Source organism: Gigantopelta aegis, chromosome 3 (assembly GCF_016097555.1).
Source record: "Gigantopelta aegis isolate Gae_Host chromosome 3, Gae_host_genome, whole genome shotgun sequence".
Taxonomy (NCBI): domain Eukaryota; kingdom Metazoa; phylum Mollusca; class Gastropoda; order Neomphalida; family Peltospiridae; genus Gigantopelta; species Gigantopelta aegis.
Genome location: NC_054701.1, coordinates 37,534,866 through 37,559,241, shown reverse-complemented (window position 1 = coordinate 37,559,241; position 24,376 = coordinate 37,534,866). Strand labels below are relative to the sequence as shown.

The window sequence follows — 24,376 nt, the reverse complement described above, 5'->3', positions numbered from 1 at the left end:
AGTCTCGTTAATGTTTCTTAGTCACATTATTTGTTATTTATTTCACGAATCTCGAAATTCAGTTCATTTTTGGTAATTTGAATTCTGTTTGAGATTTTAGAATATATATTACTCACAACTTAACAATATCCTATTACTAACCGTCGCAATTAATAAATGTTTACAGAAACGTATTGTCTTACATTACCGCTTTATGTTCTTTCGTAGATCTCGTATGAACAGTCTCATTCCACCACCGACTCACCCATAACGTCCTACTGTTCGAGCATATTATAAACATATATACTACAAAACTGTTGTGTTTTATAACGTGAATGTATTTAGTGAACCCTAGCTTCTATATCCATAAAACAAACCCCACAAAACACAAACCCCAAACAAAAAACAACAAAAACAACGTTGTTTTAAAGATGGTTATTAAAACAATACAAAGGACACCTGTAACAGTTTTTGGCGAGATATTGACAATAAATACATTGATTAATACAAGACACACGGTGACATAAATTACAAACATAAACATCAAATGATATTCACAGAATATAAATTAATAATATTTAAAACCACCATCAGATAGAAAGAGACTTGAGTGACAGGTGCTGTGCTAGTAGAAGGCGGGGCTAGTACTGTCACGACCCTACTCGTCCGACCACCATCGGCAGATCTATAAAAGAAAATAATATATATATATATTAAAGAGTGTATATTTGGTTTTGACTGACGAAAAGATGGTAAGTAACGATTTCTTTTATTCTTAAAAAAGTTATATATAATTAAAGGTAAATATTTAATGAAAGGTGTTCCTTGCTTTTCATAATGTAAAAAATTAATCAGTTACGATCGAAATGTTTACGTGCGTCTGTGTAAGTATTTGAACTAATATTTTATTAGTTAGATTCTGAGAAGAAGAAGAAGAAGAAGAAAAATTAGAAGAAAAATTATAACAACATCAGAGAGCTGAATTCTTTTCGAGGTCATTGAATGGAATGTTCCAACAGGCCCGTAGCCCGCCATATTTGCGGGGCGGTGCGTTGAGATATTGGGTGGAACTAAATTTATATCATGGGTACCGAAGGCACTCGAATCGAGCGCCCAAAGGGCGCTAGTGGTTTAAGGATTCGGGGACATGTTTCCCCTGAAATCCTTTTAATGTAGATGCTCAGAGGTGCATTCTGGAGCTATTTGTGATGGGTTTTTAATATTTTTTTCAGGTATTTTGAGGTCGTAGCGCTTACATTTTTTGATAAGACTTCAAGAGCAGCAGCGGGCCTAAACTTTAACTACATTAAAACTGTAAAACCGTTAACATTGATGAATAATGTACTTAATTGAGTATATTGCATATGTGTATGGATAGAAGAAACGTAAATATATGGAATGTGCGTATGCTTACATAATGGGTACATCTCGTACACTATTGTATGATAATTTTCAAATACGCCAATATATACTTTATGTCTGATCCGATCATGCATGTCCAAGGTAGAAATCATCAGTCGTGAAATTTTAGCTTATCTTCAAATATTTTGTTGAAAAACATATTTGGAACGTCTACTGATCAGTTTAATTAGAAAAAAGACTGCCCATCTCCATTCGTCGATGGTGCAATGTCGATAAATCGGGCATTTTTTAAAAATCCTCTAAATTCGGGAAAAACTCGCGCGTGGTAAAAAAAAAAGACCCCATGAATCTGTTTAAATTTTGGTATTGGGCATAGCTTTGTTTTCTATTTGGTGTATTGACGGCATCGGAATCGCTTTCGTGAATAATATTTAAGTCAGTTGCTCCCCCTTGATTGTTAATTCGTCAAGAGCAGTCGAAGTTCCATCAATGACTTTATTCGAGACGGAATGAAATGTATGACATGTTAAACATATTTACGGTACCGGTACCAATCATATGCCAGATACGGTTTGAGTTGAGAATGCATTCGACAGTGTCAGCTGTTAAATAAATCCATCTCTAAACAACATGCAATATAAAAAGCAATTATTTAACTGACATTTTATTATTTTTCGGGTGATCGTAGTTGATCAAGATATTTCATAAGAAAAGCGTCCATCGTTTGACAGCTCTTGGCTGCACGTTTTTTTGCTTCGCTCTCTTTGCTCAGGTCGTCCCATGATAGTCGTAGTTTGTAAGTCGACAAAATAGCGCGCCACAATTACTGACATGATAGACTGCTTCTCAGTTGAATATACACTTAACGACGCCTTGTAATATCATTCGTGTAACGTATGCACCATTTTAGGCAAAACACATTATTTACGTGAAATTTCCGAACGCTGAAATTATTATTTGAGCTTCTACAGAAAGAAAGAAATGTTTTATTTAACGACGCACTCAACACATTTTATTTACGGTTATATGGCGTCAGACATATGGTTAAGGACCACACAGATTTTTAGAGGAAACCCACTGTCGCCACTACATGGGCTACTCTTCCGATTAGCAGCAATGGATCTTTTATTTGCGCTTCCCACAGGCAGGATAGCACAAACCATGGCCTTTGTTGAACCAGTTATGGATCACTGGTCGGTGCAAGTGGTTTACACCTACCCATTGAGCCTTGCGGAGCACTCACTCAAGGTTTGGAGTCGGTATCTGGATTAAAAATTCCATGCCTCGACTGGGATCCGAACCCAGTACCTACCAGCCTGTAGACCGATGGCCTGCCACGACGCCACCGAGGCCGGTAGCTTCTACAGAGACGAGCCAAATAATATCGGAAGGCGGGCTTCCAATAATGGTTTCGAATAAACTAGCATTTAATACAGCCATCTGTTAGGATAAACGTTAAAATACTTATAATAGGAAATAAAAAGCATTATACATTTTTGGGCGGAACTTCAATTCTCGCGGGGGTGGGGGTGGGGGTGCGTTCTCACCCGTCGCACCCCCCTTGGCTACGGGCCTGTCGCTTGACTCGGACTCGGAACTATTTTCTCGTGCCCACCATGGATCCATGTTCTGGCATCGCCAGTCCACGGTTCCATGGCGGGGGTTGTCGCTTGAGAATTGCTTTATAGAAACTCGGCTTTTTAAATCAGTCTCACAGCACGCAATCTCATCTAATAACCTCGACGTTCATACCTTTGGCTTTCCTTTTTGGGTCGTTAATTATAATCACTTCTGCACATATCAAAGATTCGCAAAGCACGCCATGATGTCAACAACACAGCTTTGTGTTAAAATATAATATAGACACTGACGTGTAGCACTGCACACGATCATAATATACTTTCATTCCATGGACAAAAGGTTCGTTAATATCAGTCCGTGGATCCTAGGATCGTTAATATCGTTCCAAACAGGAGAATGTCTGGGCACCGTTAGCTCGACCCGATAATTAATTAGTACAAAAGATTATTTATCAGTATAGCTGTGCTTTGTTGAAAGTTAATTTGCTGTCTATTTCCGTCCTACCTAATCCATTTGTAAGATTTGTAAGTCGCACACCGTTAATGCCCTAATATCGGAAAACGAGTATGCTGAGTTAATTATGTATAAAGTATCACTTTCGCATTCAATAGATAATTCAATTTTCGTTTTTGACTTGTTAAAATAATGTTTAAATATAATTTCCAGAAAACAAAATAACAGTGTATTCCTCCTTTGTATTTGTATTTGTGTATTCAAAACGTTGAATAATGCCAAGAGATAATAAAAATCAGGTCAGTCATGAGAGCTATATTTGAACCATTTTTTTTAAAATTAGGACTAAAACTAGTTAGGGGTGGTGGTGGTGGGGAAGAGCAAGGTAAAAGTTGCTCCTGATAAATAAGAAAAAGATGCCCATATACTTGTTAAAGATTCCTTTTTGTCCAGCTGCAGAAAACCAAATGTTATTTTATCTTGATTGTTAGTTATTTCACCTGTGGTAGTTCTTACTCCGATAGATATTTAGTAAAACTTTATCGACTGGTGTTACCTGGTCCTAAGCAGTATTCTAGAAGCTCTAGAAAGGTGTAGTTCCTGGTCGGGCGCTGCCTGGCACCACGTGACTCCTTGATCGACGCTAAACTCAATCCGCAAACCGGGAAATGCCACGTTAGTTCTTAATCGGCCGTTTTGTATTCTTAAACAAACAAAAAACAAATAAACAAACAAACAAAAACTGTGTCAAAGGGCTTCTCTAGCATTTTCGCTATGAACAATTGTTCTATATCTACACATAATAAATAATTATGAAATATGTTGATTTTGTGTCTTGATTTAAAGTAATTCTTCTAATGGTTTAATAGTGCAGTACTTTTGAAAAATGGAAATGAAAAAAAAAAGCAGAAGAGGAAAATGAAGAAAAAGAAAAGAAAAACAAAGCACAGATAAAATATGAAATAAAAATATAAAGATATACATATACATTCAGTCGGACCTCGTTACAACGACCCTCGTTATTACATTTACACCATCCGACAACAAATTGTCGGGAACGAACGTACTCCAATCTTATTCTGTTCATTACACCGGAATTCATACTTCCGACAGAGCAAATTAGAAACAAACGTGCACCCAACGTCTAAAACCACCTCTTTACAACGACATTACATAATCATAGCTGCCGTAATAAGTTGACAGTACACACAGCCATTTGGCATCCTTGATCACGTCGCGAGCCGACAGTGTCACATGATGTCTGAGTTACCGATGTCGGCTAGATTTCTAGACATGTATTGCTTTTGAAAATAAGCCTTTAGTCTCATTCAATTAACGGATTAACTTCGAACAATCAAGTCTACTAGTTTAATGACATTTTGTAAACGAAGTAGGTACCAATCGATTAGATTGACAGTAAATGCGCTTTGATTAATAATATTATTAAATATACTTCGATCCATCCCCGTCGATGGGACCATTGGGCTATTTCTAATTCTAGCTAATGCACCACGACTGGTATCTTAAATGCATTGGTATGTGCTATCATGTCTGTGGGATGGTGCATATAAATGATCACATGCTACTATTGACACCCAGTAGCCGATGATTAATAAATCGATATAACGACAATTTCGATATAACGACAAAGTGACCCAGGGACGAACGTGATCGTTGTAACGAGGTCTGACTGTATATTGTAATTCCAAATCCGTCATTCCTGTTTTTGTAATAAATGTGGATTGATCAAATTAATATTATGTGAAGTAGAATGAAAACTGGACAAGTCAATATATATTAACAAGTTACAACATGATCCAAGTTAAGATATTACATGTATATCTAAAAAGGTAATTTTACAGGACATTTTAGATGAATACACGAAGATAGTCATTTCTCGCCAAATGAGGAACAACATTTTCATTCAAATGTCAGTTATAAACTGACCGTGTCATTATTAATATTTAAGTTATCATATGAAAATGTATATACTAAATGCTATTTTGTATGCTCAAGGGCCAATAATCGGCATGACATAAAAAAAGCCACAAGAAGACTGGCTGATTCTTATAAACGATGGTACAAATTTACAAATATATACTCTTCAAAAAAAGAAACGCAAAAGGGTACAAATGGGTTATAACTCCGATTTTATGTTTCCTACCGGTTCATGCTTTGTGAATATAAGGTCATTGCATGTCCCAAACACATTCCCACGGTTACATTCGATAAAACGCAGCTACTGTACAATAAAGTTCCAAAATGTGAATATTCGCAAAAACGCAGCCACGTGCAAACCATGTCACCACTGCACGTGCGTTGTCTGCACGTACAACATGAACACCGACAGTATAAAAGTGCAGGGTGTTCGCTTGCCTGGCCTCTGTATCTGGCCGACAGTTGACAATCCAGGACATGCCACGTCTCAGTGAACTGCAGAGAAACAATGCCATCGGCCGACTAGACGCAGGCGAATCCAGAACGGCCGTTGCCAGGGCATTCCATGTGTCCCCAAGCACCATCTCCAGACTGTGGGACCGTTACCAGCAACATGGATCAACACGTGACCTCCCTAGATCCGGTCGACCACGGGTCACTACCCCCGGCCAGGACCGCTACATCCGGGTACGCCACCTTCGGGAACGATTGACTACTGCCACCTCCACAGCCGCAGCAATACCAGGTTTGCGCAGGATATCCGACCAGACCGCAGGATATCCGACCAGACCGTACGGAACCGCCTACGTGAGGTAGGAATTCGTGTCAGACGTCCAGTTCGAGGTGTCATCTTAACACCACAACACCGTCGACTCCGACTGCAGTGGTGCCAGATTCATCGACAATGGCCTCAACTGCGATGGAGACAGGTGTGGTTCAGTGACGAGTCCCGATTTCTGCTCCGACGTCATGATGGAAGATGTCGCGTGTATAGGCGTCGTGGTGAACGTTATGCGGCAAACTGCGTGCAGGAAGTGGACAGATTCGGCGGGGGTAGTGTCATGGTGTGGGCAGCCATCTCACACACTGGCAGAACTGACCTGGTCCACGTGCAGGGCAACCTGAATGCACAGGGCTACATTGACCAGATCCTCCGGCCACACATCGTTCCAGTTATGGCCAACGCCAACGCAGTGTTCAAACATGACAACGCCAGGCCTCACACAGCACGTCTCACAACGGCTTTCCTACAGAACAACAACATTAATGTCCTTCCTTGGCCATCGATATCACCGGATTTTAACCCAATTGAGCATCTATGGGACGAGTTGGACCGACGCCTCCGACACCGACAACCACAGCCCCAGACCCTGCCCGAGCTGGCAGCAGCCTTGCAGGCAGAGTGGGCCACCATCCCCCGGGACGTCATCCGTACTCTGGTTGCTTCAATGGGCAGGCGGTGCCAAGCAGTTGTCAACACACGCGGAGGCCACACCCGGTATTGACTCCAGATGACCTTGCCCTTGGTGGTGTGTCCTATCACTTACTCACAATGGACTAGAGTGAATTGTGAACAATCCTGCAACATTTGGTAATTATCGGACTCACCATTCAATAATGAAATCAATTCTCCAAATGTTACGACAATGTGGTTTTGCGTTTCTTCTTTTGAAGAGTATATATTAAAGAACGATCTGAGTTTGATGTCACCAACATTCCGACGAATAATGCAGTTTTAACGACTTTAAACACATTTTGTTGTTGAGAACACCAGTCTTTAGGTAGTACTATACCAAATAACTTCCGGCTGGGTCAAAGTTCGAGGTGCACCCAACTTTTGATAGAGAAGTGAACACCACAAGTCCTGTGATTGGTTATAAATGTGAGTGTGTTGGTTGTAAAAAATAATAGTTTCATCTGGGTAAAATAAATGTGCAATTTTATTTCATCTAGTACCAATGTGTCAAGTAGCCTTGTGCTTGAAACATGTATGGGGTACCTGTAAAAAAAAGTACTCAAATTTTGTGCGAAACTAGGGTAGTCATAGACGCAACCCGTTATCTCAGAAACGAGCAGCTTGACCCCCATTTTTTTCTGATTCACTTTAAGTGTAAGGGGTGGTAGTATTTATATCCGTGGCGTTTATGTCGGTTGATACGTTGCAGGTAGGAGTTTTAGCCGCATATGTTACTATTGTCGTCTATGGGATTTGATTTGGTAGTATACACCCTATATAGCACATATTCAGTGCATAATAAAAAAATATTATGATTTTGTCATTTTATTTAATTAAACTATACTGGTTGATTAATTAGCCATCACTCGATCATGCAAGTTCACAATGACCTTGACCTTGACAATAATCTCTGTACATGGCTCTGAATGGAGTTTGAATCAAAGTTAGCACTGAAGAAAAGTTGGTTTTGGCCTATAATTCATACTGTAAAGATTTCAATAATTTCTTTTTACATGGTATTTGACTTGCCATATACAACTGCTCTTAAATATGGTATTATATATAGGCAACCTGAACTAAGATTTTAATAGCAATTTATTTTTATATTAAAAATAACGTGCCAATACTGGGTTAATGTCTTTAGTTTCCATTAACATTGTTAATTTTTTATGTATGAAATTCTGAAAACTCAAATTTGTAAAGAAGTTGATTTTTATTGTCATTTTGACATATTTATAGGTTGCTAAGTTATATTTTAGACAAATTTGTAGTTTTATGCAAAATTTTAAGTAAATTTGAAGAAAAACTTTACCAAAAACATTAAATTTGTTGTCACTATTGTGCCTTCTGTTCTTATTTGTACATAACAATAAGGTTGTTAAACATATACTTAGATCTCCAGATCATTTTTGTTTCTTAATAATCACTTAGTTAGCTCTCATGAAAAGCATTTTGAGTTTATACTAGATTCAGAACCAATTTTTTCAGATTTGATTATCTGCCTTGGATTAAGTTGATAATTTATTTTATTGTTAAAGCTGTATTACCTAATGTTACTAGCTAAATAAAATACTGGATTACAGATTGTAGGAATACATCTAATGTACATATTGTATTCATCCGGATTAGAAAATAATGCAAGAAAATAGATGTTCGGGTAATTTTGTCATTTAAAAATAGTTTTTTTTCAGTAATTAATCAAAAATAAATGTGTTAAAGCTGCATGATTATTCCAGATATCACAACTATTAAAACCTCCAACTACAGTAGGCTATAAATAAAAATATAGTCAGGAATATTGGTGGCTGCCAATGGTTTTGATGGTTCATTATGAAAATCAGCATGGCCGATGGATTTGAAATTCCAACACCTGGTAACTTGAAGACACCCACACCCAGCATACAGGATTTCCTCCCAACACTAATGTTCAGGACATTAAGTCATTACTTCATACAGGTACAGTCATGTTTGTGTTTCCTTCCTCAGACAGTGTATTTTTTTAATACTGATATTTCTTTGATGTGCCTGTTAAGGTCTTCATAATCTAGGGGTCAATCAAGTGCACGTGTTTTAATGGCATTCTTTAAAGGGGTAGAGGTACTCTGACTATCTTTGTTGTCTCTACATATATACCTGAGTACACACACCCAACTGAAAGTAAATATCTTCAGGAGTTTTATTTTAAAACATTTTGTTGTTTAATATGACATATTGCATTTGTACAAAACTATATGCAATATATATGCTTTTTGAGGTGTACATTATATTAGGTTGCACTGTAGAAACAACACTTTCAGTGAGGTTGTCAGTTTATGTCAGAATACACCAGATCCTGGTTGTCATAAAGACACATAGCTGGACACTTTTTGAAAAATGTATGTTATTAGTATATACCCGTTATGTTTCTGATCGTCCTAATGGTTGTAATAGCTTAAACTTCCTTTTATTTCCTAATGCATATTGTTTTCGTACGTACTAAATTATTAGGAGATAAAATATCGTTTAAGTTACTAGAAACAGAACAATCAGATACACGTTGAATATACAGACACCAATATTCTAAAGAAGAAAGTACATTGAATATGTAATAGTAGTAGTTAAAAAGGCTCTACTAAAAAAAAAAAAAAAAAGTAGTGTCGTAAATAGAATAAAAATGATTTTCATCAATTATTTCTTTCATATTAAACTGACAAGTAAATATTTTGTAAATACCTACTGAATGATACTCTACCTAATTTAACATTTACTTGTTTGGGCTCTCATCGATGTACAAGGTGGTGTTTACTCTTGAAATTGAAATAAAGATGTCGGTAAACAGGAGATTTGTGACCTTTATTGGAACAAACTATAACACATTTTAATGATACGTGTCAATTTCATTTACCTGTAAACAAACTTTTAATTTATAACTGCAAATTAACTGATTATTTTGAATTGCAGCATAAATTATTAATTATGACCAGCATATTTAGTGAATGTAAATACAATGAAAGTACTTTAGAAATTTGCACAATCTTGCAACCACTTAAAGGTGCTATATTAGAAGTTATATGTGAGCATCTGTTCATGACAAAGATTCTCCAATAAAAATGTATTTTACACTAGTAGATAAAATTATTTCCTATAATCATTTATGGGCATATAGTTAAATGTTAAAGTAAAATTTAATAAAAACATGATTTGCTATGGCTGTCATTATGCAACTTTGAGATAGCACCTTTAATACCGGTATAATAGATTTAGTTTTGCTCAAAAGTTACTTAATATAAATGTCTACAAATATTTTGTCCTGAAGAGGGATAGAGGTAAACTGTCATCAGAAATTGACACATATTACCAAAAAATTGTATAGTCTGTTCCAATAAAGTGCACATATCACCTGTTTATTGACATCTTTCTTTTAATTTCATGAGTAAAAACCACCTTGTACATCAATGAGAGCCAAAACAAGTAAATGCTAAATTAGGTAGACTATCAGTAAATAGATATTTAGAAAATATTTACGTGTCTGTTTAATATGTAAGAAATAATCCACGAAAATCATTTTTATTCTATTTCCGACACTACTTTCTTTTTATAGTCAGAATCATGTTACAATAGCAGCATTCTTTTTTGGATTAAAAATCAAAATTTCTTATTGGAGGTCGGACTCGGGATGGGCGTGTTCGAAACCCTAGTGGTATATGAGCACGTTAAACTAGTTACCTACCTACCTACCTACCTACCTACAACAGCAGCAAAAACAAGACAGTCTCTTTAAGTTAAGGACCAATTAATTTCAAATGCTAAATGCTAAATCTGAATGCTCACATTGCTCCAGGGGGCGGCACACGATAACCAATCTTATTCCTGTCAAGCCGTCGGAGTTCTTTGTAACCCAGCGTGTTGGCGAATCTCTGCCAATCGCGGTCAATGGAGTCTTTGCGCGTGACGTTGTCACGCTCGGATTCCCATGGCGCCTCGTGCCATGCACGTTCTGCCAGAGCGAGGAGTCTTGGAAACATCATGTATTCCGCGATCTCCAAACTTCTTACTAACTCGCTCCATAGATGACCTTGGATTCCTGAGTGAAAGAGAAAAAAACACACCAAACAAATGAACTATTATCCAGATATAATTATAGTCGCGGATGAATATCAATCTAGTACAGTGGGCGGATGCAGAATTTTTCTAGAACGAGTGTGAAAAGTTTTTAAAAAGGCGCCAACAGTCAGGCATGTATTCAGAGGGGAGTTTTAAAAGTTGAAGCGGATTTTTTAAATGTATTATCTAGGGGAGGTAGCCCGAGTAATCTGACTGTAAGAGAGCTAGACGGACATTTGGACATAAACACGCTGTAATGAGAGCGTGTTTATGTCCAAATGTCCGTCTAGCTCTCTTACAGTCAGAGTACTCGGGCTACTAGGGGAGGATGATCCGAAACCCCTAAAACTTCGCCCGCCTCCCTGCACGATTTCCTGCACACGCGCTTCTCATCAGAGAGGGCGAGAGAAAGAGAGAGAGAGGGAGGAAGGAGAGAGAGAGAGGGTTGGAGAAAAAGAGAGAGGGAGGGAGGTTAGAGAGAAAGATATGGAGAGGGAGATTAGAGAGACAGGGAGGTGATATATATATATATATATATATATATATATATATATATATATATATATATATATATATATATATATACACACACAAACAAAAATTAAAATAAAGATCCTGTGAAGTAACTTTGCTGTACCAATGATATTTTCGTTTTTCTCCAAAGTAACGCAATCTTCGTCGTCATCCCCACAAACGTCCTCGCGCGTAAGTCGATCCCCGGACCTGGCAACGTCTGCGTTTGCGTAGAGATTTTCGGGCATGAATCCAAACGTCTTCCTGGTGTCGGTGTACCTTGGCGCCCAGTACAGGCCGCGCTCCAAGGGGTCGGGCTCGTAAGGGTGATCAAAGTAGAGGTGTGTGGCCTGGGCCATCACAACCTGCAAGTCAATTTGGGCAGTATTTGTTTAGAAAGGAACAACTGTTTCATTATTTATTTACGGCATATCGAACGCTAAAGCGGGTTTCCGTTCAGGAAGCCGTATTCCTCATAACGTTTGCAATGTACTTGTAGTATTACTGATTCGCATTCGTTTTAATGTGTATTGTAAAAAAAAAACTAAATCTAGGAAGCGTTAGCGACAAACGGCTTGCTTGACCTAACCCAGGCCTAAGTTCAGCCAACCTGTTTTACTATAAATGTTTGTCATCTACAGTGTAGTTTGATTCCCGAAGTCATTCGTTTTAATATGCTAAGCTTAGCCATGTTCCCAAGCGCAGCACTAACATCGATGACGTAGTAGTTAAAGGTGTTTCTCTAACTTCTCTTTCAATAGTATAAGGCAATTGTGGCCAAAACGTCTGTTCTTCATTCATCTAATAATTTCTTCACGTCAGATAGATTTTTTCTTTAATTTACCATAAACCTTTAACCCCTACCCTAGAGAGACAGTTAAGATAGGCGGGGGGGGGGGGGGGGGGGGGGGGGGGGGCTAATGAATATTAGTGTGGGAACAAGATATTGTAATTGTAACGCAGTCTGAAAAATCAAAAATCAAAACCCTCTGCAGATATTCTCATTGGTTTTTTTTTCTGTACATGGACAGGCGATAGCGCATACCACGTCTATGATAAACTATATGTATCACGGTTTTGACAGGGAAAAAACCCGAGTGTCCACCTAAGAGGAGAAAACCTGCTATTTGTCCAGCCTCAAGTGGACTGCAGCCAGCCTCAGGGAAGACAGGATGCTTGTTAAAAGGTTAAAATATGTTTACGTTTACCAAAAAAAGAAGAAGGTACAACCCATACTCCATTTGTTTATTTCTGTAACGATTTTTCGTGGTTAACTTTAGTTCAGGTAAACGAAGGAGAAATGGATAACAATTTTACCCCAAAAAAGTGTTTTCAGTGAATTTTAAGTATTATTATGCCAAACATTGACAAACATATAGAAAAAAGTCTTCTTTTTGTTTTTACAACTGCCCACAGCCATTTTCACCGCTATAGCAACTTTAGTCGTTGTTTAATATTACTGCATAAAATGTGTCCATATTTGTTATGTCTGTATCACTGTAATGGAGAGGGTTCGAACATGAACCTTGTGGACCCTGGTGTATACATTATCCTTGGACACCTACCGTAGATGAGTTTGAAGCTATTAAATGGGAACACTTTGTAATCCCTAATACGAAGGATTGCAATTTATCTATAAAGTAATGCTAGTCTCAGACTACCAACTTCCACGACGGTGTTGGCCAACTCATCGATCTCTCGACTTCTACGACTGTCCAGTTGCTAGTTTGAGTACTATTACAACACGATTATCATCATATACAACTTTTACCACCGATTAGTTGTTCATCTGAGTGCACCCGCCGTAAGTTGGGAGTGTGGGAGATTGCAACGCAACTGTAACATTACAGTTAACGGAACGATGTATTTCATAGGTTTCTTAAATTACTGCAATGTTTATAAAATTAACTATTTTATGTCTAATATATGTACACAGAGCATTACCTTAAATACAAATATAATTTGTCATTTGGAAACAGAAAATAAAACAAAGTTAAAATGGAACAGCTTTTGCTCACGACAGATAGATAGATAGATAGATAATCGTTGACTTTTTGAAAGCTCTTTCGCAAAATTCACTAAACTATAGAGAATATTACACGAGTGGCCGTTAGATACCATTTATTTAACGAGGTATTTCAGATTGCATAACGAGCGAAAGTGAATAACTGAATGTGCTAAAATTAAAAGGCGCTAAGATAAATTGTATCTAAAATATAGTGTAGTATTCTATTTTTTTCTCAAATACTACCTAAATCATATTTATGCAGCTTATCGTTACACTGTTAACATATACGCCATTGGTAGACATTAGTTTAGGTAGTGTTAATTTCAGTGGTTGGTTTGACTTGAAATCGTGGTCAACACCATGGGGCAGCAAATAGCCCTCTAACAGATCTTGGAAATCGCTGTGTAATATCATACTGGCTCGTTCTCACTAAACTCTCGAAACTTTGCTATCTCGCAGTACACTGGGAAAGTATATTGTATAAGAGCGCATAGAAAACAGTGTTATAACTTAATTAGAAATCGCATTTTTTACACACCTGTTGGTGAGAACACCATTCGTTACTTTTGATAACACATACTGTTAATACATATACGTGCAATAACAATTTAAAGACATATGACTGGCTGCTCCTAGGTGATGACCAGGTAACCAATGCCATACCATCCAATGATAAAAACCAACCCACACGGTTGAATCGATCGACGTACTGTGAGTTAACTTGAAATTGTTTTCTTGGTTCTTTGTATATTATACTATTGTACTACAAGTAGCATGCAGTTTGACTAGAAGTTAACCGCGCTTCATAAATTTATTTTTAAACCGGTTTTGAGGGGATATGTAAGGAATACTACAATCGTGTCCGTTAGATACCATTCATCTTGTACAGCTCTTTGTTAAAAACGTATCCAACTCGCTTTCGCTCGTTAGATACATTTTAAAACAACTCGTTCTGAGATAAATGGTATCTAACGGCCACTCATGTATGTAGTATTTTCTTTATCACAATGCTTGTGTTTGTATCTCTTTGTGTCCATGCTAATTTCGTTCAAAACAGTAATTTTAAACTTATCAACCTAATTCACTTTAAAGCAATATTTAAAGCAATATTTTACATTATACAAAAAGCAGCTTCGACAGTTCCCGACTAATTTATGTTTCGTTTTCAACAAACAATTATAATACATTCTACATCGTCGTTCAGGGAATTTAGAATACGTCAGAAATGTCTAAAATTGGTCAACAGACTTTGAGCTGTTTATTCGAATATTACAGCATTAACCTACATTGAACAACAATAATTGGATTACATGGTTAATGGTACTTATGGGTTTTTGTATAAAAAGCAAGTAGATTTTCTAAATATATCTCTACAGGACCTGATATTGAGGTATCGGATAAATAGATCGACTGTTTGTTTTCTCACTAACCATTAATAAAACGCTAATAATGAATACTGTTAAACCACCGATTACTTCTAGTTATTTTCCTTTTCTGTTCTTTCAGTTTATTCAGTCGTTTTTCCCTTTATTTCTTTATCAAAAAAATTAAAAAATTGCAGCCACTCTTATTGTAAAATTTAATGTTTGTAATTAGGAGAGGGCCTCTCAAGTTGCAAAACTTGTACCCAATCCATTTGTTATAAACATTATATGCAATAAAATATGTTTTCAATGAACCATTACTTTTTGTCCTAGATGCACAGTCCATCTGCTTACATATTTATGTTTGTAACGAGGACAGTGTGCTTGAACTTTAATTGCACAAAATCATAGACATTATAATTAAAATCGGATTAATTAATAAAAATTATATATCCTAATTCTAGTATCAAAATCTAAACGTTTCATAAGCACAGACCCGATAGTTTAAATTTTAAAAAATTTAAATACCTTATAACCAGCATTTGCCAATTTATACGCTCGTCCGCTAACTCCCCATTCCCAAACGTTATCCCACGCATACGCGTAGACGTTTGTATTCTTTAAATCGCTCCTTTCGTACGGCGTGCTTCCCGATTCCATGACGCCATCCTCCCACGCCGCCAGGTCGACGTTGAACTGCGCCGATATGTTGGAAACCTGTCTAACAAACATCTCCTTCAGGTCTTTGTGGTCTATAACTCCAAACGGAGACTCGAACAGACTGGCGCACTCCGTGGAATTCTCCCAAGCCCCCTTGGCCACCTCGTCTCCCCCAAAATGATACGTCTTTAATGGATTTATATCTCGGTGAAGGTCTATAAGCGTCTGCAAGACTCTTGCAATCAACCCGTATGTGGAAGCCATGCACGGGTTGATGGCGTTGTCGGTGTACATCTGTATAGACTTGTACTGTGAAGGATCGCTCCTGTCCACCAAGACGTATTCTTCCGCCGCCGTGGCGTTGCCGAGCGCTAGCAGACGCTGGCGCCTTGCTTCCATGGCCTTGATAGCGGCGTGGCCGTGACCTGGCATATCTATTTCCGGTATGACCTCGATGTGGCGATCGGTGGCGTAGCGCAAGATGTCTCGATAATCTTCGACTGTGTAGAAGCCAGAACCAGGGGGTGATTGAGCAGGGCCCGAGCCAAGAAAAGGGAGGATGCATGTTAGCTCTTGGGGGTCATGACAGCGCTTGGCTCCAACCTGGAAAGAAAAGTAAAAACTAAAATAAATATGCACGGCAGAGAGTTTAAGTCATAGGTTCAAGGCTGGTAGGTATTTGATTCGTATTTCAGTACCAGGGCCACCAGTCTGCTTAAAATCAGCTCCACTGGTTTAGAAGTATTACAGTAGAGCTGATTTCAATCAGATTGTAGGGCCTGTATTTATAAAAGATAAGAGTGTAGACTCGAATCTCTAATGGCGTCACACACATCCAAGTTGTATTGCGTTGCTATGACGTTAAAGTTTATGACGCTTTTATATCTTTATTAAAATATTATAAGCACCAAGCAGGGCCTGTACTTATAAAACGTTCGAGTCTAGACTCCAATCTCTAATGACGTTCATACATACAATTTGTATTTGTAGACGTTGTTATGACGTTAAAGTCTCAGACTATTAAGCAGCCCATACACGATCAATTTTATTGACAATAATATTGTCAATTATAAAAATTGACAATATTATTGATCATTAGTGTGTGATATTGAAGCAAGTTTTTGATTGACACAATATATTGACAGAATCAAACATCGGTAGATATTTATTGAAAGTTTCTCAATTCTATTGTGTCGTTGATGGCACTTTGTCAAATTATTGCACACTATTTCATTCTGAAGCCAGTCATCTAAGGATAAACATGTCCAGGCAGAAAAAGAAGAGAGAAAATATCTTCTTCTTTATAAATATAACATTAATAAAATTATCAATCCACTGTCTGCTTTGTTTCTTTTATTTTTAATAAAATATATATTAACTTTGAATTATGTTTTCTTGCAATATTTACTAGCATTTTTTTTTTCAAAAGCATTTTCTCATATTTACCTATTGATGTCATCATTAATGCAAAATTAGACAAATTAATATTTTATGAATAAAATGTTAAAGGGACATTCCTGATTTTGCTGCATAGTAAGATGTTTCCGACTAATAAAAAATTTCTACGATTAAATTTACACATAAAATATATTTTCTTGTTTAGAATATCAGTGTCTGTATATTCAATGTGTTTCTGGCCATCTTAATATTTTTAAGAAGCCCAAATTGGATTCTGTCTTCAAATAACTTCGTACGTACGAACAACATATATTTTAGGAATTAAATGAAATTTAACCAAATTAACCAACTTAATATTAGAACGATCAAAAACAGATTTAATATACAGCCACTATTATTGTATGCAAAAAAATATATTTGATATGTAATTACAATTGTTAAAAAGTCTGTTAGTCGATAACATCTTAAAAACTGCAACAAACTCAGTAATGTCCCTTTAATTATTTAATAATGATTTGCTATGTCATCCATACGAAGAAAATTTCGATAATACGCCTGCTCGTTTGTTTTAAATTCCTTTAGCAGTTCAACATGGCCAAACGTTTTTCTCTGCAGAAACCATTGTTTGGACCATGTAATTCTTTTTGTTTATGTTTTCGCTTATCAAAAGCAAAGCTAGAGGCCAAATGACTTAAAATATTGTGTAAATAATTGCGTCGTTGATGGCCAATAAATATTCACCAATAACATTGTATCAATATTATTGTCAGTTAAATTGATCGTGTATGGGCTGCTTAAGTCTCGATTCTCCAGAGTTTTTTACGTTTTGGGCCTGGACTCCAACCCAGGCTAAGTGTGTTGCATCTCAGTGGGGTCATTGTACTAACCGCCAAAGTGTAACCTCTATCCTGAACAGACAGTCTACTTAGCTCAGAACAGCATGGTTTAACGTTAACTAAGTTTATTGGTCAGAAAGATGACATAGGGCTGCTGGAGCTCATCTCGGTATTAAAGTGATACATAACCTAAATTTCAAATGTCTTAGAATACTTGTTTTCTCAACAGCAAATACTTTGCAAATATTTAAAGCTGTATCCTAACCGGACGCGAGCGACGCGAGCGATTATTTTAGAAATCATTGATTTTTAATTGCTGTATAAATCTGTCGTGTCGCGCGCGTGCAGTTAGGATGTGGCAATGGAAATCAATGATTTCTAAAATAATCGCTCGCATCGCTCGCGTCCGATTAGGAAAGATCTTTACATGCCAATATATCCCTCACACATTAAGTAGGTTGATGCTTTTGTTTTAAATGCTATGATTTATTAAACGTATGCTTTCTCTGGACTCTAGCTCAAAATATTTTCCGACAGACCCGATTCACAACATAAAAATGCTTTTGGTTAATGTTTTTTAAATACAAATTTAACCTATCCTTTACATGTAACACATACTGGTGACCATAAGCAGAAAATGAGGGAGAAAAAAAAAAGAAAAGAAGAAACAGAGAGAAAAAGAATGTTGATGTACACTGAATAAAATCGGATCACACTGGTCATAGAACCAGTACTGATTGTATAAACAGTGCGCTCTGATTTCAATAAGATTGGTTGGTTTGGGGAATACATTCTAACTTCTAAATCTTTGCTTTGAAAATATTTCCAGGAAGAATAAATATCCCGCACGCCATTTACCTCTAACTTCGCTGATTATCTCGAGTAAATAAAGTGCCGCGAAGTTCTCACGAGTGATCCCAGAGTAAACAGCGAATGCCTAAATTGTTTTACACACGCGGTTCAATATTTGGTTTGGCTCATTGTTGCACAATTTGTGGCTAACGTTCTTGTGTCATTATGCGCAAAATCGATTACTAAGGTTAAGAAAAATAAAACGGAAAAAAAAAAATCATGCGCCAGCCATTTCACGTTCAGTTACATTTACATTTAAAACAGTAAAGGCGCATATAGAATGGATGCGGCGCGTGCGTGCGGTGCGGCTAAATGAAAATTATAATACATCAGTTTTTATGAGAACGTCTAGACTGGATGCAATCGATGCGTATATCGTATTTGACGTAAGCCAAAACGCAGGCCGCAGACACATCAAACGCAACAGCCGCATCCAATCTATATGAACCTTAACTTTTCGTTCTGTTATTGTGAAAGAAACCAGGTAAAGAAGCGAAACAAAAGGTAATTTTTGTGAAAAAGAAATACACAGATTCTTCACATACGTTGATTTCGCTTGTTATTTGTTAGTTTACAACATCCCAAACCCTTTTTACTACCATATAGGTGTGTGTGTGTGAGAGAGAGAGAGAGAGAGAGAGAAAGAGAGAGAGAGAGAGAGAGAGAGAGAGAGAGAGAGAGAGAGAGAGAGACGGAGAGAGAGAGAGAGAGAGAGAGAGAGAGAGAGAGAGAGAGAGAGAGAGAGAGAGACAGACAGAGACAGAACAGAGAGAGAGAGAGAGAGAGAGAGAGAGAGAGAGAGAGAGAGAGAGAGAGAGACAGACAGACAGACAGAACAGAGAGAGATAGAGTATGTGTGTGTTGTAAACTAGTTGTGGCAAGTCCTTGCGGTAACTCATAGTTGATTACTATCACTCTGAATCCGCCAGTGGTTCTTTTCACACGTAGCCTGTTATATAGCACCATTGCACACGGGGATAAGAATGTTCCTACAATCGGATTTAATGGACTTATTTTAATTAAAACATTTTGCAAGCTCATAATTACAGAGCTCAGCGAACTTGATACATCCGGTATTATGAACTCATTAAGTTAGTGTTACAAAAAATACAAAATAATGAATGAACATGATACACGGAAAGTTGAACTCCCAAGAAACGCCCATGATTTGACATCATTTGTACACATTAACTAACCTCTGTGAGTTCTATCCCGGAATCTTGATTTTGCAAGCTCATAACTACAGTGCTCAATGAACTTTATACATCCGGTATTATGAACGTATAAGTTATAGAGTTAAAAATAAATAAATGAATGAACTTGATACACGGAATATGGACCTCATAAGAAACGCCCATGATTTGTACATACGAACCTCTGTGAGTTCTAATCCTGGAATCTCGATTTTACAAACTCGTAACTACAGTGCTCAATGAACTTGATATATCCAGTATTATGGACGCAGAATGAACCTGATACAGGGAACGTGGACCTCCCATCAAACGCCCATGATCTGTATACGTCTACTAACCTCTGTGAGTTCTTCTAATCCCGGAATCTCGATTCTCCAGCCTTCGTCGTCAGAGAGGTGCAGATGTAATTTGTTCAGTTTGTACATAGCCATGGAATCCAGTAGTTTGTAGACTCTCTCTTTACTGTGGAAATTTCTAGCCACGTCCAGCATGACGCCACGGTAAGTGAACCTAGTCAAGCACAAAACAAGATGGTCTCACATTTTTGGTTTTCTTGTCTACACACTGGTATTAATGGAGATGAGTGTACGAGTAATCCCAATACATGTATTTAGAAAAACACCACCACCATCAACACCACCAACAATAACAACAACAAACATACAAATAATTCAGGTATGCAAGTCCGGGTAGGATTTTTATTTACTCTACGGTGGTGTGTATTGGATTCACATCCCCGTACCGGCTTCCCTCCAAAGGGTGTTAAACGACTCATTGGGTAAGTCTAAGGTCACTACACTGACCCCTCTTTCCCTAACCACTAACCAACAGTCCTGAACAGGCAGCCCAGAAAACTGAGGTGTATGCCCAGGTCAATGGTGCTCAACATTAATTGGATATAAGTATGAAAATACGTACAAATGAATGAAAGGAAACGCGTTAAAATAGCTGGACAATCAAGACAGTCTTTAATGTGTAATAACTATAGTCCTTCCCAGCATCCATTTTGTAAATAATTTCAGATTGATTTGACGTAAAAAAAAAAAAAAAAAGAGAAAAAATAAAAAGAGTAAAAATGTTTTGGAAATAATAACCCCCCCCCCCCCTCTCCAACCCCTCACTATTTTTGTGTGCAATTTAGAAAACAATTGCCTCAGAAATAAATAACTTTTAGTAACTGCCATAGTAAGACACAGCACTCCCTGTTGGAAGGACTATTATATCTGTTACCTGGGAGCATCTTTGATGGTGACTTTAGGCAGCCGCCGCTTGTCATCTATCAGCGCCAGCAGTGTCTGGATAGCATAGAAGGCCCCCGGCTCGTCCCTGGCGCCGATCTCGACGACGCCCTTAGCTGGGTCCACAGACAGCGTGTACGACTCTGGACGTCGTGATTCCTGGTTTTTGATGGACACCTGCAAGTCTGTTTCCGTAAAGCTTATGTATCTGCTGTGGGGCTTCTTCGATTGGATTGCAAACCCGAGACGTTCTGTAGAGTAAGGTATCTCAAAACGTTAATAATATATTGGTATTTAAATACTTACACTTGATGCTATACTTAGATGGTGTTTCGTAAAACATATCTGTAACATACATGTATTATCCCCAAAACCTACAACACAAAGACTTCTTTTAAAGAAAAATGTGTCTTGTTAATCTAAGGGAGATGCATTAGAAACACCCAATTATTTTAAAATATTAATATGGTCTAACTGTGGGTGTATTACTTATGTTTAACATCATAAACTATAAAATAGGTAATGGGAGGTAATAAAATAGGTTAGAAACCAATTCAAAATTCTTATTATTAAAAAATAGTAAAGTTACATCATATGTTGATAGACGAAACCATTAAGGTTAGTTTTTCAAAGTTGTGCTAGACTACCATCGGAAATAATGGTGGTAAATTTAAATAATGATTACTATTGAAAATAAAGGGCGCAAGCTGCTTAATGAGGTCTCGGGGATGCTAGTCTGTTACGGGTTTTAAAAAAATCATTTTAATACTGGTGAGCATCCCCTTATCCCACCGCCCAGGCTCCGACGGTCCTAAAACTCGTGTTAAATCTGTGAAATGCTTCTGTTTTATCGAGCGTCAACTCTTGCTTAAAAGTTGAGTGCAGACACTAATGCCATGCGCATCACACTTTAAATTTAAACTTCGTACTTGGGTTCTAAGACTCTAACATTTTTAAAGGCACGAGGCCTGGGGCTGACGATCCTAATAACACCTTGTTACCTGCCAGATACCGAGCTTCGGCGTCAAATCTTCGTGACGTAACAATGCACCAGTCCTTGGTGTCGAGTCTCAGAGTTTCGGTTTCGTCAATGGCGACCTCCACGGGAGTGGGAATGAGCGGCATCCCCGTCTTCTGCATGTCCCGCACGTTATTCGTGGCGTACCTCACTCGAGGGGTGATGGGATCGTATCGATCGTGGCCCTCCGCCTCGTCCGTCAGGTAATCGTATCGCTTCCATTTCTGGGGCGTGTCAAAATCGCCGACAAAGTCCAGACTTTCGCCTGCGGTACTGACGATAACTCTTGGTTCCAGGCCCGGCGCGGACACGTACCAGTTGGGTATTCCATCGGATTTGGACACCGAGTAGTTCTCCGACAGAAAGCGGACGCGTCGTGTTTCGCCAAACGTGATTGGGCCAAAGTTTTCAAGCGGGACCATTTTGAACAAACATCCCTGGGTGTGGAGAAACTTGACGCCGTACGACTGCAGGACTGCTCCTTCAGCAGATGGCAGGAACTCCGGCTCCAGAAGGTTCAGATGACAGAAGTAGATCTCCCAGCCCTGACCGGGGATCGTTTCCGGGCCGGTATTTGTTATGGATATCTCGGCCTCGAACGTCTTCAGAGAATCTCTTAGGTTATCAACGACGTCATATTTTATTTCCATATGTTTGGCCATGTTATTTATAGTTTCTTGGTGAAGACCTGAAAGAAAACAAAACAATCAAACCTTAGACGATTTATGTTATTTTCATTATCAATTCTTCAAATGGTATATAAATTTCGCCATCTATCACCTCCCTAATTGCACCTATTGGCTTTTTAAAGGTCCAACCAGTGCCTCATTATTGATGTATATAATTGGTCATAGCTTGAGATGTCCTATCTAGTTTCATGCTTAATAATCTAGATAATGTTCCCCGGGCATCGTGTGCGACACCCAATAGTTGTTTGTTTCGACAAGATGTATTCAACAAACCTCAGACACATTGCAATGTTGATTATAGAATGCAATCAGAACAAATATCGATTTATTTTATAACATCAAAACAAACGAAAGGAAAGAGATAATTTAACAACACTTAGAGAACCGCACCCGCCTCATCCCCGTCCCCAGTAAAAGCACGGCAATATGGTGTCTAACATGATTATTGGTGACTAGGTGTGATCTTAATAATGACGTAGGCTACTCCTACAGAATAGAAGCAATGACTATTTTATCTGCATTCTCTCAATGGCAAGATAGCACACACCAATATATTTAATATACCAGACATGAGTCCATTGTTATTATGGAGAAACCCCCAAAAGATCCACCGAGGGTGATCGACAGTACGACCCATTGCATCTCAAGTGAGAGCTCTTACACTAAGAAAACAAAATAATACTAAAATTTGAATTTTAGCAAAAACAACCGCTGTTACGAATTAGGGAATAGGGATAATTTAAAGAGTGCGTAAAACACAAACAACATTAATAAATCTAGACGATGAGTTCCGTATTAAAGTCACTAACCTAGGTTTCTGAGGTAGGCCTACGTGCCTTATCTTTTCTTCTTTGTTTAAATTACATTAGCAGTGGCGTAGGAAGGTGCCAAAAAGTGTGTGTGTGTGGTGGGGGGGGGGGGGAGGGGGCACACTTTTATATTTACACACTTTTACACTATTATAACCAAATATAAAGCAAAATATCTGAAAAGTGGAGGTACATGCCCCCCCCCCCCCCCCCCCCCGCTTCCTACGCCAGTAATTAGAAGCCACTACAAACACAAAGAAGACCAACAAAAGCACACTTGATTTGCCAAAATTGATGATTTAAGCAAGATGCTGTAAATAAAATGTAATTTAAAGACGAAAAAAAGAGATCATATTATCTAAAAAAAAAAATATAATAATAATAATTAAAAAAAAATTTATACTACATGGAAACTCGTGAAACATCATTGACTCGCAAAGCGTTCGCATTTACGAACATATGTTAACTGGATGTTAATCACGACTGGTACACGGTTTTAACGGTGTAGCCTCAGTTTGCCAGACAATGTCAGTTTCACACGGACTTGTTTATTGCTTGATATAGGTTCTGCTGCTGTTGACATGTCTCATGGCAAATATTTGGTCCGAACTGCTGACTCCCAGAAGCCATCGGAGCTCTCCGGTCGTATGAATTAGCAATGAAGACGTGAGAAAATGGAAATTTATAGCTGACACAAACTCGGCTAGCTAGTATGCTTGTAACAAATGTATGTGATTGGTACAAACTGTAACCGCAAAAGAAAATGTAAGGCAGCAAAAATGAATACAAAATATTTCCAACGAATAATCATATATTATCGAGATATGTGTGCGAGTCGAGACTAGGGGTGATAGAGAAATGGACACAAATTAACAATATATCCTCTTTTAAAATTTATTTCTTCTCCTTCTCTCTGTCTCTCTCTCCTCTCTCTCTCTCTCTCTCT

At 37.9% G+C, this 24,376-nt stretch overlaps 2 protein-coding genes across 2 annotated transcripts; both read right to left on the bottom strand.

The window, feature by feature from the left end:
- Positions 1-399: 399 nt before the first annotated feature.
- On the bottom strand, positions 400-20,188 carry LOC121368628 (beta-hexosaminidase-like). The gene is made up of 6 exons (XM_041493366.1): positions 20,015-20,188; positions 15,266-16,000; positions 11,490-11,730; positions 10,580-10,832; positions 3,932-4,078; positions 400-664 (listed from the first exon to the last, which is right to left on the bottom strand). Exons 1-6 carry the CDS (start codon positions 20,165-20,167, stop codon positions 523-525), a joined length of 1,671 nt encoding a protein of 556 aa, XP_041349300.1. The 5' UTR covers positions 20,168-20,188; the 3' UTR covers positions 400-522.
- A 714-nt stretch (positions 20,189-20,902) lies between these two features.
- Positions 20,903-22,594, bottom strand: LOC121368626 (putative beta-hexosaminidase). Its single transcript, XM_041493365.1, has 2 exons — positions 21,916-22,594; positions 20,903-21,165 (listed from the first exon to the last, which is right to left on the bottom strand). The coding sequence occupies exons 1-2, from the start codon at positions 22,592-22,594 to the stop codon at positions 20,903-20,905; spliced, it is 942 nt and encodes a 313-aa protein (XP_041349299.1).
- Positions 22,595-24,376: the final 1,782 nt, after the last annotated feature.